This window comes from Equus przewalskii, chromosome 18, assembly GCF_037783145.1.
Source record: "Equus przewalskii isolate Varuska chromosome 18, EquPr2, whole genome shotgun sequence".
In the NCBI taxonomy this organism is placed as follows: domain Eukaryota; kingdom Metazoa; phylum Chordata; class Mammalia; order Perissodactyla; family Equidae; genus Equus; species Equus przewalskii.
The window spans coordinates 34,410,013-34,429,152 of NC_091848.1; the positions used below are offsets into that span (position 1 = coordinate 34,410,013).

The 19,140-nt window shown below is 32.5% G+C and overlaps 1 protein-coding gene across 26 annotated transcripts in view; it reads left to right on the forward strand.

Moving 5' to 3' along the window:
* DLG1 (discs large MAGUK scaffold protein 1) overlaps nucleotides 1-19,140 on the forward strand; it is a 262,589-nt gene that overhangs the window by 215,224 nt on the left and 28,225 nt on the right. For 9 of the 26 annotated variants that reach the window (XM_070583431.1, XM_070583439.1, XM_070583432.1 and 6 more), the window contains 8 exons: nucleotides 1,391-1,567; nucleotides 4,141-4,210; nucleotides 8,831-8,930; nucleotides 15,297-15,338; nucleotides 16,044-16,079; nucleotides 17,459-17,509; nucleotides 18,403-18,504; nucleotides 18,742-18,914. In XM_070583431.1, the coding sequence (XP_070439532.1) occupies nucleotides 1,391-1,567; nucleotides 4,141-4,210; nucleotides 8,831-8,930; nucleotides 15,297-15,338; nucleotides 16,044-16,079; nucleotides 17,459-17,509; nucleotides 18,403-18,504; nucleotides 18,742-18,914 (751 nt within the window). Of the gene's footprint in view, nucleotides 1-1,390; nucleotides 1,568-4,140; nucleotides 4,211-8,830; nucleotides 8,931-9,826; nucleotides 9,861-15,296; nucleotides 15,339-16,043; nucleotides 16,080-17,458; nucleotides 17,510-18,402; nucleotides 18,505-18,741; nucleotides 18,915-19,140 lie in introns of all 26 variants that reach the window. The other 17 variants (XM_070583441.1, XM_070583444.1, XM_070583442.1 and 14 more) reach the window with 7 other exon arrangements.

The window sequence follows — 19,140 nt, forward strand, 5'->3', positions numbered from 1 at the left end:
GTTAACCAGAAATCTTACGGTTCTTTTTTAGTAAATGTATTTTTAATTCCAAAAGTAAAAAAAAAAAAAAGGGCTACAGAAGACTACATACAATATGGTTTTTCAGCTGTTGTAGAATTCTTTCTTCAAATAAAACCCAATGTGTACTATATATATTTTGATATATGTTTAAGTAAGCCTTCCCACTTCTGATTCCCACCTACTTCCCTCACACCATTGTCCCTTGAAAAGACTTGAAAGAACACATTTGAAAACCATTAACTGGTTTATTCATTTGTCATCAAATAATTCCATCCCTCTTCAGTTTTATTTCAAGAGATAGATTCTTAAAGTTGGGTAGCATGAAAAGGAATATGAAGACCGGCCCTGTGGCCGAGTGGTTAAGTTCGCACACTCTGACCTGGCGGCCCAGGGTTTTGCTGGTTCAGATCCTAGGCATGGACATGGTACCACTCATCAGGCCATGCTGAGGCAGCATCCCACATCCCACAACCAGAAGGACCTACAACTAGAATATACAACTATGTACTGGGGAGCTCTGGGGTGAAGAACGAGAAATTTTAAAAAAGAAAAAATATGATTTGTATCCTAATTTCCAGTTGCCAAATTAGAAGAAAAGAATGAATAAGTTGTATTATAAATGTAATTGCTGGGATCCTTTCTTGTACTCTCAAGAGAGCTTCTTTGGCTATAAGAATTAAATCTGTTTGAATATTATACATTAATTAATAAAGTAGTGGGACACTATTCTTTTTATCAAATTTGAAGATATTCTTAACATTTTGCAATTAATACAGTATTTTTTCCAAAATATTTAGAGCGGTTAAAATTATCTTTAGTTTTCATCATTGTTGTTGACTCTGAAAACCCTATTAACTCTAGTTTTGTGAACACATGGAAGGAATAATTAACTGGCAAAATAATCACTCTGTTGATGTAGTCTTACAGTCCACAACTAATGAATCAAATCTGTCAGGGGATGTGTTTTCCCAAGTATGTCTAGTCAAAATAGAAGAGTACCTCTTAATATTTACTTTTTGTTTATTAATTTAGAGCACCTCTCTAGATTTGTCTTCATTTTAGAATTCAATATAGGTTGCCATTGGATCATACTAAAAGCATTTTTGAAATTTCTTATACAGCGTTGAGAGAAATAAGGTAGTATACCTAGTAGCAAACTATTACCATAACAAGTTAATCGTGCTATTTCTTTTTTGTCTCGTCGTCGTCTTGTATATAGTACAAGATCGAGCTTGGCCTTATTTTGCTTACCATGGTATATTGTTTAATTATGTACTCAGATTATATATACTTTCAGAATCCTATGTTTATTTAGTATTGATAATACCTTTATAACTAATAATTACGGACTTTTTTCTTCTTAATCCAGAGCCCTTTTTGATTATGACAAGACTAAAGACAGTGGCCTTCCCAGTCAGGGGCTGAACTTCAAATTTGGAGATATCCTCCATGTTATTAATGCTTCTGACGATGAATGGTGGCAAGCCAGGCAGGTTACACCAGACGGTGAGAGTGATGAAGTTGGGGTGATTCCCAGTAAACGCAGGTAAATATAAGTCTGTTACAGTCTTGCCACTTGAAAGTTGGGCATTATAAATAATTGTTTTTCCTGTCAATTTCTTTGACTGAGTTGGTGATTTTCTGCTTGGTTTTTCATATTGTGTTTCACAGTCATTTAATTTTATTCACCTTATACTGTTACCAGTGACATAACTAGAGAATATGATGCCCCCAAACAGAAATTTCTCTAAAGTTCTTATTAGTTGCTAAAAACAAAATAAGTATGATTTAAGTCACTTTGCCATGTATCTAAACTAGTGGGGAGAGAGAATTAAAACTTTCTGTAGTTTTCCCGTGTAGCTAGTGATAAAACCTAAATTTTCGGAGATTTTGATTGTGTGAGTTGCCTCCTTTAGACTTAAAAAATGAAAGCGTTGTAAATAAATGATGAAACAATGCAGAATTTTTAGACATAAATCTGGTAATATGCTTCACATCTCTCTTTTTTTTTTTTTTTTTAACTTACTTTAGGAGTATTGGTGCATTCACTGGTCTTTCTTCTTCACTGTTAACCGTTTATTATAGTGATTTGTTGGTACCTACTTACCATCTAGTGGTAAAAGTGGTTAAGTGCAGATTATCTTTAAAAAGGATGATCCCAGCTTAGACAACCCCTTCTAAGGTCTGTGAGATGCTGTTGAATGTCCCTACTTTTGTGGAAAAGGTATTATAACGTCAGTTCATAATTCCCCCAAAATAGCTTATTTATGAGATCTGAGTCGTTTAAATCATTGCCTTAAAAGTCCTTTTAAGTTTTAAGATAGCCAGCAAAAATTGTTAATGAGACATAACTGTTTATTATAGCTGGTTAATTCACTTCACATCAAGCTTATGATGTAATAAACTTGCTCTCATTAATGAGTTGGATTTATACTTATTTTGTTGAGTCTCCATAATTGATAAGTATGCCAAATCATATACCTGTTTATAGACTTCTACCTATATACATTTGTATGTATCTGTATATCTGTTTGTAGAAGTTGAAGAGTAGGCATGTTAAAGTATTTAAAGTATTACCAAGATTTGTAATTGTGGCTTTGAGTTTTATGACTGTTGGTGGTAGATGCATATATTTAGCAAGATCCAACTATTTGGCTAGATCTTATATTTGGTGGCAACTCCTCTTTTAGCACTGCAGCCCTCAGCATAACTTTTTTCCTGGAATAGAACATAGTCTGCTTTAAATTCAGAAATACTTCCTCTGTGCCTTGTTGAGTCAGTAGAAACCTCACATCTTAAATGTGAAGGTCAGAGTTCTTAAAAATTGTCTTATCCCTTGGAGCCTCATATCTTGCAAAGGCTTCATGTTTGTTTGCAACAAATGAAAAATACAGCTGACTTTGGTGGAGAGAGATTTTTTTTGTTTCGTATAAAAATTCTCTAAGGTGGATTTTAAAGCCAGGAGTGATGTAAGAAATACATCTGAGACCTCTAAAAATCCCTGAATTCATGAATAACATTATGGAATATAATTTTTCTCCAATAAAGTACAGTATGAAACCATAACTAATTATGCCATTTCATTCTTGAATGTATTCAAAGCTTACATTTTCTCAAGTAGAACTATCTCTTTCTTAGACCTCTTTACCTCTGATAATAGAAAAAGAAATTGTGGTTCCTACAATTCTTACATTTCTTTCAGGAGCAGTATTTGCAAATAAACAATTTAAGTCACTCACCTGTTTAGTGCACAAGATTATGGTTAGAAAACAAAGCCATTTTGAGTTGTAAATGTTCACTCAGTAAATGTTAGTTTTGCAGTACCTTCAGTAAGTGCCTAGGCAAAATTATACATCAATTATTCATGTCATGGACCCTCGAGATTGCTCTGAAATAGTAAAAAACATAAGTTTTAAATCCATGACTGCTGAGATTCTTTTCTACCCATAGTAAAACTATCTAGCTAGATAATAAAGAAAACATAAAGAAAATGCATTTATTCATAGGCGCTTTTGGTAGGTTTTCCTGCTATATACTCACATAATTGCTATGTTGAAATCAAGGATTTATAAAAGCTTAATTTACATGAAATTTTGCAAGATTCATTTTGGTGTTACAATCTACATGAAACATTTGGTTTGTTGTAGTTTTGTTTGCTTGCTGATCTTGAATAGGTAACACTTTGGGTGTACAAGGACCACCCACTGACCTTTCATCTACTTTCAACAATTGCTAACATCTTTCTCTTATTTTTGGCATATGTGTTCCATCCTGAGCTCATGTTAAACAAGAAAACAAACAGAAAACCTAGAAAATAGCTAAAGTCAGAAGTGATGCCTCATAATATTTTCAGTATAATTATGGAAGTGAGTGCATATATAAATGCACATATTTGTACTGTATTTTGATACTTCACAAGTGGTTTTGTTTCATAATAAAATGAACCTTGGATTTCATTTTTCAGAAATTCTAATTAATTTTGGGGTGCAAACCTAGATGGCTTCTGAAGGTTTTAGAATATAAAGATGCTCTTTATTAAAATATCAGTTCTGATGATTTCTAGTTAGACCCTCAGATATGTTTGGTATACTTAAAAAATAATATTCTATACTTTGACAGGGTTGAGAAGAAAGAACGAGCCCGATTAAAAACAGTGAAATTCAATTCTAAAACAAGAGGAGATAAAGGGGTGAGTATATGAAATCTCTTCTTTCTAGAAATTAATAATTGAGGATAATAGGCCTTTTGATAATTCTTATTTGAGCTACATTATTAAATGAGAAGGATTTTGCCGTAAGAATTAACTGTCAACAGCTCTTGCGTTGATGCTTTCCAATAGTAGATGCTAAAGTAAACAATTTCTTAAGTTAAAACACCCATTTCACAGACCTTTCCAAATTATCAAAACTGTCATTTGATATAGTCTTAACAACGTACTTTTGGTCAAAGTTCTTTTTATAAATGAAATGAATTCAACCATCATTCAGATGTCCAATTAGAAACTTGTGTCCCCAGTATTAACCATGATAGCTGATGTATAATGAATCTGCTGAGAAAATAGGTCCCCAAAAATTATTATCTAGGTCATAATGTAAGTTTACACGTTTTTTCAAGTGAATTCCTGGAAATTTCCTTGTTCTCTCCCGCACTTTATTCCTAATATAATTTATTAATAGAGTCCATGGTTTAAATGTTTGAATCACTATGAATTTTTATTTTGAGGGCATAAAGAAAGGGACAGTGAGAAGAGGAGTTTGTACATGATCAAGAAATGAATCAAAATTCTGTCATATATATTTTAGACATGTTTTTTTTTCATTTACTTTAAGTCCTGCTTGAATCTAATAGATCTCAGTAGATGAAAAAGATTACAGGCTTCATCCTGTACTATGTGTGGAATTAACCTGCAATGGAATATTCTAGCAGTAAGCATGAAGAAAGAGCTGAACACGTGTTGTTTTGAAATACTATTCGTATCAATGTTTTGTTTTAGAGTTTTTTTAATCTAAAGCAAAAGTTCTATACATCTTTTGATCATATATCAAATGAATGTGGAACATTAACTCAGCAAATAAATTACCCAGCCCTCTGATACATCTCTGATATCACTAAGCACTCAAACTTAAGGCTTTAAAATTTAGAAGATAAGAAATATCCTTGATCGAAGAAATTAAATCTGAGTGAACTGTATAATGTATTCAGTTATTTTGGAAATGATAAATTCCATTAAAATTAACTTGTAGTTTTCAAAAAATGCAAAATTATATAGTGTGATCTGAAGTGATATTTAAAATGTAAATTTTTCGCAGGAAAAATATCCCAAGTAAACGCTCAAGATTTGAAATATATACAATGCTTTTTGTGCTTGTTTTATATATGTCTTTAAAAAATAATTTAGTAAAAATGCACTGTCAGTATATTGAAAAACAGGCTGCATGTTGTGACTTTTCTTTCATACTGTAAGAAGTTAACTGAATTAACGACATATTTAAATCTTAGTCTTGTTTGTTGACTGTAACCAACTTTACACGGTCACTGTGTTCTAACACAGCACCAAAAGTTTGCATGATACTGAGTGGGGTAAAAATACGCTTGCCATTGATACAGAACTGCATTTCTTTCTGTGATACCATTTCCCATTCTAAGTTTTTCTTTTCCTTTCCTTGCATGGTGGTTTATGGACTTTATTCCCACTACAGACTTGTAACATTTCGGTTTCTCATTAACATTTTTAACATTCATTTAGCTGTTTTCAGATACTACATATGGAAATTATATATTTAGATATTTTATATATTATCATGAATTTGTGGTACTTTCTCATTTCTTATATTTATTACAGTCTATCTCTCTTGCACTATAGCATTAATAACTAAGTAATTAAACAGTGTATTTAGTATGGAAAATTTAGAGAAACTGGAGGGTAATATGTTTCTTCAGTTTGTGTTTTCCTTACACATTTTAGTCTTGTTTGCTTGTGCTATTTCCGCTTTTAATAAATTCTTCACCTGGAGGATGTTAAATGTAATACACTTAATACATTTCTTCACTAACAGGCATTTCTTTCTGTCTTCTATTATGATATCTTTATGATATCTCATTTCGGCTAAGTGCAAAGATATCAAAAATAAAAACATTTTAAACTTCATGTTTCTTTTGGTTGTTTGCTGTGAAACTGACTCTGACCACTAAATATGCAGTAAGAGGGGTAAACAGTCTTTTATTAAAAACATTAGTTTTATCAGATATCATAAAACTTATTACTAAATTCAAAACCAGTGATTGTCACAAACAAAAAGATTTAGTCCTTCCCTAAATTAGATTACCATAAATTTTTCTCTATTGAAACTTTTCTTCTCTTTCTTTTTTCTAAAATTTGAATTCAAGCAAATATTTTTATTCAAATAATGCTGCTTGACAGTTTACAAAAGTTAGAAACCCACATTTTGCCACGATATTTTTTTCTCATCAACTTGATTTTTGACTTCTGCTTAGAGTCATCAGATCCTTCAGATTTTAAGCTTGGAATCAAGAAAATCTGTCTGACTAGTAACTATGAATTTATTAATCCTGAATTGTTGATATGAAAAGGTAAAAATTAAAATTTAATCTTGTTTTTATAAGGATTCTTACCAAAATAAATCCTTTCAAGTAATAGAATTTGAGCTAAAAGTCACTTTAATCTACTTCAGCACCTTAATCACCTGGCATCACACACTTAAATATAGGCATGCCAAAAACATACTGCCTAGTGTCGATATACTGCAAAATGATGTTTATCCGCATCAGAAGCGTCTATGACATGGATAAACTCAAGAAAAATCACAACAAAATTATTTTTATCTTATATTGTTGCTGCTTCAAAATAATAATAACAGTAATAATAATAATAAATTACAGTGTCACTAGTAGGTAAAGCCGTTTTCTTCAAGACATGGATGCCTGTGACAGAAATTATAAAAGAAACCGTTCCTCTTTAGTGGCCTCATCTTTCTTTGTGCTACCTGCTTTTAAATCTATGAATGCGCAAATAGGACATTCACAAAGGGGAAAAACTTATTTCCAACATGTGTGCAATAAAGACATCAAGTCAGCTCTGCATCTCCCTCATAGCAATTATGTATAAACTATTAGAATATTAATTGCCCTTTTTGGCTTTTATGGGCACCAAACTTTTTTTTTTCTGAGGAAGGTTAGCTCTGAGCAAACATCTGTTGCCAGTCCTCCTCTTTTGTTGCTTGAGGAAGACTGGCCTGAACTAACATCTGTGCCAGTCTTTCTCCACTTTATATGAAGGTTGCTGCCACAGCATGGCTGGTGAGTGGTGTAGGTCTGCACCCAGGATCCAAACCCACAAACCCAGGCTTCTGAAGCAGAGTGTGACAGACTTACCCACTGTGCCACAGGACTTGCTCCTGGCCACCAAACTTTTTATTCCCTATTCAGGACATGGTGCCAATGGATTGAATCTGGTTCTATTTTATTTATATATACTTTTTTAAGTAGATAAGTATGGTAAAGCTTAAAGACAAACAAATCAACTGTAATTGCATTCAAGTTGGCCAGGAGATTTCTGACTCTTCTTCCTTGGTTAGATAGCATTGATAAATCTTTTGCTGGACTGTGTGTGTTTTTGATGGACCTGTCTTAGTTTTGTCCCATTTTCTGATTCATGCCATAAGCATTTAGTTGTCTTTTTTTCTCTTCCAAAAAAAACAAATGAGATTTTTGTTTGTTTTTAAATATTCAGCACTGGCAACTTTCTCAATTGTTTTGGTTTTCTTTCTCTTTTTCTTTTTCTTTTTTTTTTTTGAAGAAGATTAGCCCTGAGCTAACATCTGCAGCTGATCATCCTCTTTTTGCTGAGGAAGACTGGCCCTGAGCTAACATTTGTGCCCCTCTTCCTCTCCTTTATATGTGGGACGCCTGCACAGCATGGCTTGCCAAGCGGTGCCATGTCCACACCCAGGATGCAAACCGGCGAACCCCGGGCCACCGAAGCAGAACGTGCAAACTTAACTGCTGCACCACCGGGCTGGCCCCTGATTTTCTTTTTTAATAGTGGCTTTTTTGTTAGTTCTTTGGAGCCGTACACAAAGAAAGAAAAAGGAGAAAAATGTGCTCAAACCAAAGGAAAATAAAGATTATTATCTAATGCGTAAAAAATGTTTGAACAGGGGCCAGCACAGTAGTTAAGTGCACACGTTCCGCTTCAGCGGCCAGGATTCGCTAGTTCAGATCCCAGGTGCGGATATGGCACCACTTGGCAAGCCATGCTGTGGTAGGCGTCCCACATACAAAGGAGAGAAAGATGGGCATGGATGTTAGCTCAGGGCCAGTCTTCCTCAGCAAAAAGAAGAGGATTGGCAGCAGATGTTAGCTCAGGGCTAATCTTCCTCAAAAAAATAAATAAATAAAATATTTGAATGGCTAAGAGTAACATTTAAAATAACTTTTGCTATACAGCACCTAGTACCTGGAAATCTAGAAAGATGGGGATTGGTATCAGTAGATGTTAGCTTGGTTTATACTGTAGTAGTAGCTAATCTAACTTACTCTTCCCTCTTTTTATCAAGTAGCACTTATTCTTTATTTTTAGATATTACTGAATTATACTCTAAATTTTTCAGTATTTTCCGTTATAAAATGTTAAAATTAGAAGTTCACTTTATATTTGTTTCAAGTGAAATTCCTATACAAACTGCACAGTGTGGTCACAAGAGTCAGCTTCCACAGAGCTACTAGGCTGGGCCTTTGTACACACAGACAGTAGACATCCCTTTGTTTTGCCCCTCCTTCTCTTCTTCAGCAGTCATTCAATGACAAGCGTAAAAAGAACCTCTTTTCCCGAAAATTCCCCTTCTACAAGAACAAGGACCAGAGTGAGCAGGAAACAAGTGATGCTGACCGTAAGTATGTGGATCCAGTGGTCAACTGAAAACAGACATAGAGGGACCTACTGCCCTGCAGTTGGTTGTTACCATGGAGACAGTTTCAAGAGCTGCAACAGGTTACGAATTGTCTTAATCAGGGGCAATTTAATAGGCATAAGTTAATTTGTATACCAATCTTAACTTTTTCTGGTACCTTAGGAATTCCTAACTTAAAGTAAGCAGTATTTTTAAGCTGTATATTAAAATAGTATTATTTGATGTAAGGGTTCTTATAAGAAACACTTAGCATACTCTCAAAGATTATTTTAAAGGAAAAACATGGATACCTGAGAAGCTGCTTATTGATTTCTAGGAATAGCATTGTCAGTCTTTGATAGTAGATCTTCTGGAATAATTTCATTTTATCCTATTTCTTCATTACAGCCATGCATCACTTAATGATGGGGATACATTCTGAGAAATGCATCGTTAGCTGATTTCTTTGTGAGAACATCATAGAGTGTACTTACACAAACCTAGATAGTATAGTCTATACACACCTGGGCTACAGGTACTAATCTTATGGGACCACCGTTGTATGTGCAGTTTGTCATTGACCAAAGCGTCGTCATGCGGTACATGGCTGTATGTAGACAATCTGAATTTTACTTTTAAAATAGCAAGAAATAGTCTCAAATTTTGCTGCTTTACCCTAATCAGCCTCTAAGATAGAACTTTCATTCTTTTTTAGGTTACATTTAGCAGCTAGCTTACCTCAAACTTTCAGAAATCTACAAAAATGCTCTAAGATATGTACACCTGTAATGGTCTTGGAACTGTCTCTTATTGTAGCACCAATTTTATGCATTACTGACAACTATTTTCTTTGATTATCTTTTTATTGCTTGCTCTCTGGGAACTACTCTCTACAGGAGATCCCTGACGACATGGGATCAAAAGGCCTGAGTAAGTTATCAAAATACTCCCAAGTTATTTTTTAACCTCCATCTACAGACCTACCTTTTTCAGATACCTTTTGAGATTCATGGTAGTGCCCTTCTGGCATGAGGAGGTATATGATTTAGACTGCTTTTAGACTTTTTATGTTAATAATATGCTTGGGATTTTTATTTCTATAATACACACCTTTTGTTTTTCTTATGCTCCATTTTTCACATGTCATTTGAAAACCTCTCTGCTCATAATTACATTTTCCTTTTTGTAATTTTTAGGGCAATTACTTTTGCTAGGGATATTTTAAATATAAAGATTTTTTTTAAAAAAATTTTAGACTACCTGCTCTCATTATTAGAATGTAGAAAATCTTCCTTGCAGTTTTATGTCCCCCCTTTTTTTGTTAAAACAAGTTAAAATTGATTCTGTTAGAAACATGGTATAATTTGAAACTGTAAAACACAATGGATCTTAAATATTAGAGAATTATGGACCTCAAGTTCAAGTAGCAGACTATGTAGGGGAAAAATTGGATATCTCTTTTTAAAGAGGTTGAAAGTTATGAAAAGAATTACAAGATTATCCTTTGTTTTATCCTTTTTTTTCCTTTCACCAGGGTGTTGTCTCTGTTTTCAGTTGTTGTATTGTTCTTGTTTAATTTTCTAGCTAGTGTTTAATCAGATGAAGCTTGCTATAGAGTCTAATATATAGGAGTAACTCAATAAATGTTGGAATAGATGAATGAAACAAGAAGTCATTTTATCAAACAACATTTTAAATTTTGATGTTTTCAAATTGATTAAATGTGAGATTTTACCAAATATTACTATTTTAGGTGACAGTGACTCAGAAGTGATCTTTTAGGCTGAAGTTTTTTTCTAGATAGTTCTTTCCATTTGGATTACTAAACATTTTGAAAACATTTCTTTATAATTCATTAAGGATATAGCCAATGCTTGTAACTTTCTAAGATCTATATTAATAAAGATTAAATTTCAAAGAAGATTTTTTCCTGATTTATGCTAATTTTATACTGAAATTTTAATCTGAACTATAGATATTTACCTTTTTATCAACCGTAATGATTAAGGTTTGTAGTAGATTGAAGAGGAAGTATGCTGCTTTATATGTAATTATTTCTATTAGACACACTTTATTTTTGCATCTACCTTTTTAGGATTTGGCAAGAGCCACAAATTTACTATCACTAATGGCACCCTTTTTAAATCTCTTACCTTTGGGAAAAAGTATCAGTAAAAATCTTCAAAACTGGAAAATATTTCCACAGATTCTTAATGCTATAGAATTTATTCTGAGAATGATAACATATTTTAGAGGTGGTATGGATCAGCAAATGGACCCACAGGTTTTTATTATCTGTTGAGTCATCAGAGATCTGTGGAAAACTCATTGAAAAAGTAACTAAATGAAGAATTTAATTCCCATATTGATAGTGTTATGATGGATGGTAATTACACCTTAACCACATCATGTTTTCATCTCTCATTTTAATTGAGGTTTGAGACTTGGGAAGAGAAACAAATGAAAAATGGTGGCTGATTACCAGACAACGGCATTTAGAAAAGGTTTTAATTTTCTAGATAGTGACTGAAGATCCCTTGAATGATAGGTTTCTGTGGTTCATCTCACAGGAACTGAAAGAATTTATTCACCTGATAACTTGATGATCAAATCAAGAAGATTTTTTTTTTAATGTTGAGGAAGACAGAAAAATATAATGAAAATTCTAAAACTGGATATGGAGGTTATCATATAAAACAGATGACTGGCAGGTGACCAGGTGCCCCTTATTATACAATAGAAAATGCTGGAAAGAGGGGTGTGTCAGGGACATTATTTTTGGCATCAGTTATAGATTCTAAAGTTCAGAATACAAAGAATAAACTAAGCAAAATCCTGTGAGATTTTAATATAAGAAAATAAATGTGACCTCATATTGGTATCCATCAAGGCTTTTTGGAATAGGAATCATGAAGGGACTGGGAACAGAAGGGTAAATCATTCCAGAGAACCAAACCTGTTGAAGAGATGTGGAATAACACTGAATATCAAGAAAGATGTACATCTGCATGTAATTTCACACAACCTATGAGAAAATAAAGTTTTTAATTGAAGAGCAGAGAGAGAAACAAAAGTGATATCCTAGAATACTTTTCATAGACGTGAATTCAATGATTCTACAAAGAAGAGAATCAAATAAATTATTGATTTGCCCTGTTGAGAGTAAAGGACGCATTAGTGACAGTAAAGGAAATATTACAAATGAGAAAAATTGCCTTTCCAGACCTGATTTTGACTAATAGAACTAATTAGAGTAAAATTGAAATCTGGAAAATGCAACTAATCATCGTAGCTTGTGAAAAGCTAGAAATGGAAACCTGTGCAGCTTGTATGCTATAGAAGGCAATTTTGAAAAAGCTCAGGAAAAAAATCTGGGTAAGATTCCTTCAACAGAGACTAAAAGGAAATATAGTTCAGAAGGAGCTATATAAGGTATTCAGAAGTGAAATCATGACACAGAGTTTCAGACAAGGTTTGTACCTGTCTTTTGTGTGCAGCTCAATTTTTATAGCTTTCCATTTTGTAGAACACCTCAAAAACTTCCTCAGTTAGGCACATAGGTTTCCCATTACATATCTCTTTTCTTTCTTCTCATCTTAAAGGCTTATTTAAGCAGAGCTGTGCAGAGCTCTTAAATGCCAAAACCAGACTTATTTTCATTTATATCAAGAATAAGTGTAAGAACAGTAGTATTGCTTGAGATTGACGGTGTGTAGAATTTAGGGAAAACGAAGAGAAAAGATATGATACCTTCTCAGGAAGAAATGTTTGATTAGAAAGATGAGACTGGGGCGGCTGGCCCAGTGGTGCAGCAGTTAAGTTCATGCCTTCCACTTCCGCGGCCCAGGGTTCACTGGTTTGGATCCCAGGTCTGGACCTACGCACCACTTGTCAAGCCATGCTGTGATGGGGATGGAAAAACGATCATGCACAATATAAGTGAAAAAAGTAAAATAGGAAACTGTACATATATTGTCTCAGATTTGGAAATAAACATATTTAGGGCTAGTTTGAATAGTGTTGCCTTAAACATTCTTGTGTATGTTTTTTGGTGAACATAGATAGGCCTTTCTTTTGGGGGAAATAGGAAAGGAATTGCTGGGTCATGGATACGGACATGTGTTCAGCTTCAGTAGGTTCTTCCATGTAGTTTTCCAAAGTGGTTCTACCAATTTACCCATCCCTACCCACTCCCAGTAGTATATGAGTTCCAGTTGCTACATATTCTTCTCTATGCTTAGTGTATCTGTTTTGTGTTTGTTTTTTTTCATTTTAGCCATTCTGATGGATGGTAGAGTTGTCCATTGTGGTTTTAATTTGCATTTCCCTGATAAGTAATAAACTTGAACACCTTTTTTTGTGTTTATTGGATATTTGAATATCTTCTTTGATGAAGTGCCTTAAAAAAAGATTATTTTTAATCATCAGGAAAAAAGCATTTTACCTTTCTAATAAGCTCCCAAGCATTGACGATGGCTATTCCAAGGGCCATACTTCAAGTGGCTAGATTTTATTGTGATAGAAAAGGATTCCGAAAGAACTTGAAGAATTTGATTGCTTAATAGTTGTTGGTAATCTTAGGGAACTCAAGATGAGTAGGAGAAATCTTCAGAAAAGAGATTGTAATAACTTTAACTTTTTATTATATAATGTGTCAGACATATTCAACAGTAGAAGAATAGTAAAATAAACCTCACAAGTACTCATTTACCCCCCTTCTGCAATTGTCACCTCACGGTAAATTTTGTTTCCTTTGTACTGCCACCTACTCTCCCCCTCGCTCACTCCATTGCAGTAACTAATGTTTCTTTCTTTTAGATTATCTTTTAGAGGTTGGTGACTGTAATACTAATCCTAATATTTATTTAAAAACTTTTTTTTAATGTAGCATTCCTGCTCTGGGAATGAATTTTAAGGAAATAGGACAAAAGGTAAAAAGCTATATAAATGAAGGCATTCATAATAGTTTGTTGGTGTTTGTGAAAAACAATTGAAAGCAAATTGAACTAAAATGTTTTAAATAATAGGTAGTAAGGTAAATCGTGATCTATCAGTCCAATAGAATATTATACAACAGTTTAAAATGATGGTTTTGAAGTTCATTTGGTAACATGGGAAGAAATTTTTAAATATAAACTTTTAAAAACCACCATTTTACATGTGCTTGTCATATATTATTCAATCTTATAATTTTTAATATCCCTGCTTTATTTAAAATATGCATAATCGTGATTAAGATACTTATATCTCATCTTTGCAGGTTAGACTAAGACACTTACTTATCACTATGACAACAACTCAACAACCGTTATCTTTATATGAAATGTTACGTTCTACCGTTCTCTGAGCTTTTCAGTAGGATTTCAGGAGGCTCTCTGGGCTATATAATATAGTCCAGCAGATACTTCTCAAACTTTTCCCTTATCCTTTAAAAAAAGTATTTTCTTTGACTGACATAAGTTTAGATTTCCCTCTCTCCCAGGGAAATTTTGTTTTTTAGTTTTTATAAATAAAATTACTTTTTTTTTATTCAAAGGAGACATTTATTGAGAGAATGCCTGTGCTTATATTTACGTGAGAAGAGTGCCTGGTGTTTACTGAACAATCAAGTTATGAAATGGAGTCACTTTCGAGGAGGGCCAGGCAATTTATGACTGGGTGTATTTGCTTTATCTTTTTTGGTTTGCAAAGCAGCCATTGTCAGTCTTATCAAAGCACGGTTTCTCAGAAATATTAGTCTATTTTAAAATACACTCCCACCTTCTAGAGTTCCCTTCCATTAGACTTTTTTTGAAGCATCTGAATCTATGACATCTAAAATGCTTTATCTGTATGATCTCAGAATTTTCTGATCATGGATTTTCATTTCAGGAACAAGAAAGAAGCTGAACTAAAAGCAAGATCCTTTATTTTTTAAAAAGACATCCCTTCATTAAAATGAGTATCCGTTTGCTCAAATAACTTGTCTCCTTTATTAGTCATTACTGCTTCATAAACTAAATTAAATGGTGCCAACTACATTTTCTCTTTTTGAGTTTTATGTACACTTGGACTAATTAGAATCACTTTGCCCTCTTTGTCATATTCTACTTGCTATTTCTAATCTAGGTTTTGTTCATAAACCATGTTGTACAAAAATGAAGTATTGTCCTTAATTGCAGGGTGTTTTTCCTTGTTAATTCATGTTTGTTTATTTCAAAAAGTTAAACTCTTCAAAGAAAATCAAAAATACTTTTTAAAAATTCTCCAGGTTTGTGTGGTTTATATCTCAACATTTTGTATTGTCACCTAGTGCTTATTTTGATAATTTGCTTTTTTTAAACTCATGACAACGTTTTATTTTTTTCCATTGTCCTGCAATTTCAGAGCATGTAACTTCTAATGCCAGCGATAGTGAAAGTAGTTACCGTAAGTGTTTTAAGTTACTTGTTCTTTTGTAATCTCAAGTAATATATGAATTCTTCGGGGGTTTTTTCTCTTAGTGGTGTTTTCTAAAAACTGAAAATTATATGCTGAATGTTTTAAAATCAGGAGAGCCAAGTAAAATTCGGTACTTAAATAAAATTAGACTATATGTGCACAAGTTAATTTCCAAAATTTTAATAAAGTACTAAAATCTTTTTTACGAGCAGTGCTATTTGTGTATACAGTATATGTGTGTGTGTCTGTATCTTTTGTAAGAAGTAGATATCTAGTTAAGGAGGGGTAAACTTGTATTTTGGCATTTTCTTTAGTAATTCTGTGTTTAACATGAGCATTAAAATATTTTTCAGTAATGCTAAATTATAATTCGCTTTATTTCTTTTTTTATTCTGTGTCACCAGTACTGGTCTGGGTCAAGTTATTGTTTGTCACCAACTTTTGGTGAACATAAGAAATGATGAAGGAAAAATTTTCAACAGTTGCTCAAATAATAATACTGATTTCTTTTTTGGTCTCTTGTCTTACATTCTTGGTATATTATTAAGTGAACTGTACAAGCATGTGAAGTTTTTAAACAGAGTGGGCATGGGAGGAGGGGAGAGTATGTGAATATTATCAGTTGTAGCACCTTAAAAATTAAAATTGCTTTTCTAACTTTTTTTTTTTTTTTACTGCCGTCTAATATGAAAGTAATCTTGATTACAGATGAGAATGGCTGCTCAAAAGGTCCATCCTCTTACTATCAGTCTCTAATATTTTTCATGTTGACAATATATACTTTTAACCCTCATTCATTTGATTATTTTTTCTGCATAATAGTTAGATTTTCTTTCTTTGGTGTGAAAATGTAATTCCTTGCATTCTAGCATTTTATTAACTTATAATCAGAACTCACCATAGAGTAGTTGAGTAGCTTTCTGGACTAAAAAGAGGCAATGAAAGTATATACTGTCTGTCTCACCATTTGCATGGATTATTAAGTCTGGCGTATTCAAAATGCATGTTTTTGCTAATATGTAAACCTTGTTTTACATACAGAACTTTAAAAAGCAGCTTATAAATATATATTTTATACATTATGACAAACTTGAAAACAATAAAATACACTTTTAAAGCGGGAAATAAATATTTTTGCTAATACATGAATTTCAAAGATCTACAGCTACATACATGTCATATAAACCAATGACAAATTTAGTGAAAAGATTGTTATAGAATCTCAATAATCAAGGAGAAAATCTTTCTTCCTAGTTTATTGTCTACACATTTCTGCGTGTGTGTCTGTGTGTGTACAAGTGTGTGTGTGTAAGAACTCCTAAAATTAACTCTTTTTTAGTTCTTTTCATTGAGTCAAGGTATAATTTGTAGACTTTTTATTTAGGATATTCTTAAGCTCTACACCTTTAATTTAATCTTAGAGGATTTAATTGAACTTCTAAAGAGCTTTCAAGATCAAAACAAAATATATTTTATCTCCTTTACTATCTCTGTGACTCATTTTATTGGAAGGGAAGGATTTAGTTTTCTCTAAAGCTTTTTTTGGCTCACTTCAAATGTTACTTTTTTAAAATTGAATAAATGAATTATTAGAATAATCAGTGAATTTTTTAATGAGTGAAATAGTTTTTAATGAGTGAAATAGAAATAAATATATATGTGTATACTCTGTTAAATATTATACCTCATGGGACCAAAAAAGCAGCATATTCTTAATGGTGGTAAATTAATCTGCATATATGTAGAACTGCTCAATAAAGTATTAATCTTTAGATTCAGTAGTTCTTAATTCTAAATAAAAAATCACAAAGGAAGATTTTAATTAGACCTACTGATAATCTGTAAAACAGAATAAGAGAAAAATATTTATTAAATAGCACATATATTTTGTTTTTACATTTATTGAACTTATCTTTATGACTTTATAATTTGCCACCTTTTTTTTTTTTTTACTAAATCTTGCCATAAATAATTTATGAAGTACCTTTTTCTACATCTTTGCTATTTTCTCAGGAAAGTCTTAGTAATTTATATGTTATGTATAAAGAATTAAATTAGCATTAGTTATCTTTATAGATTTTCTCATCTGTGTCTTAACTTTCTAATAGGTGGTCAAGAAGAATATGTCTTATCTTATGAACCAGTGAATCAACAAGAAGGTTTGTGAAACTTGTTGATATTTTACAATCTTCTAGAAAAATATACATCTTATTTTGGAAAATAGGACTAACTCATACCTCAAAAAGAAGTGTTATATTAGAATTTTACTATATTTTTATTTTTTACTATATGTATATATGTAGAATTTACTATATGTATTTTATGAAACATGGTTTCGCGTACAGTATATTAGAATCTAGTCATTTTATATCAGTGATTTTTTTCCCTAAGCAGCTTCTTTACAGTGTTCATACCATCACTATCCTTCCAATGACCCTTGTTCAAAATCTTGGAAGCATCTTTGATGTTAATCGTTCCTCATCTTCCTTATCCAGTCAGTTTCTAGGCCTTATTTATTCTTCTATCATGTCTTTCTTATTTATAACCTCCTTTTCATCCCTCCTACCACAATGTTAATTCTGAGTCTCACTGCCAGTCTCTGCTTCCGGCATGATCCCTTACAGTTCACTGCAGACACTTCTGTTAGAGCATCTTTCTAGATTACTGCTGTGATTATGTCACTTCTTATACCCCGTTTCTTTTTTGCCTTTCTTTGATCTGCTTCCCTATAATTTCCACTGCAAAAATGACCAGTAAACACTGTACTGTGTTTTTTCATTTGCAGTGCAATGATGTTAGCAACATGTAGAAACATCTGCTAAAATGCTGAATTTAACATAGTTGAATTATGAAGTGTATGACTTCCAACAAAAGATTACTTAAGTTTAAGATCTTATTAAAGGTTTATAAACTAGCAAGTAAGGCATCATTGGTGAAGAAAGAAAAAAAAGAAATTCTTCATAACAATTCAGGAAACTGTGTGCTCCAGTGAAATAAAATAATTAATGTTTGTTGAGTATTTTTCCATTTAACATGCAGTTTATCTTTTTAGTTAATTATACTCGACCAGTGATCATATTGGGACCTATGAAAGACAGGATAAATGACGACTTGATCTCAGAATTTCCCGACAAATTTGGATCATGTGTTCCTCGTGAGTAACCCACAGAAAAATTCTTAATTATTCTAACATTTTGTCACTGTGTATGGTAAAAGTAAACATTACCATTTTTTAATGGTTTATACTGTTACTTTATCAGTATTCTTCCAGTTGGCATTATCGTCCCCTTTCAAATTTAAATTAATCTCTGTTGTGTTGAATTTTACAAAACAATTATTTAAGTAGAAAATGGATTTGTTATGTTAATATTTACGTTCTTTTCTATTAAAGATACAACTAGACCAAAACGAGATTATGAGGTAGATGGAAGAGACTATCATTTTGTGACTTCAAGAGAGCAGATGGAAAAAGACATCCAAGAACATAAATTCATTGAAGCTGGCCAGTATAACAACCATCTGTATGGGACAAGTGTTCAGTCTGTGCGAGAAGTAGCAGAAAAGGTAAGCATGAAAGTGATCCTAGAGTATAGTTTCTAATCAGATATGCCCTTGAAAGTATGAAAGAATGTTGGGATAGAAACTTTGAATAAATATTTTTGACACAATATAGGATAGATGTTGCAGCATAATTACTTAAACATTATGAATTCATTCAACTAAATATTTAGTTTTGAATGGCTTAGAAATATATATACAAGATAAAGTAGATGAAGATTGACAAAGAAAA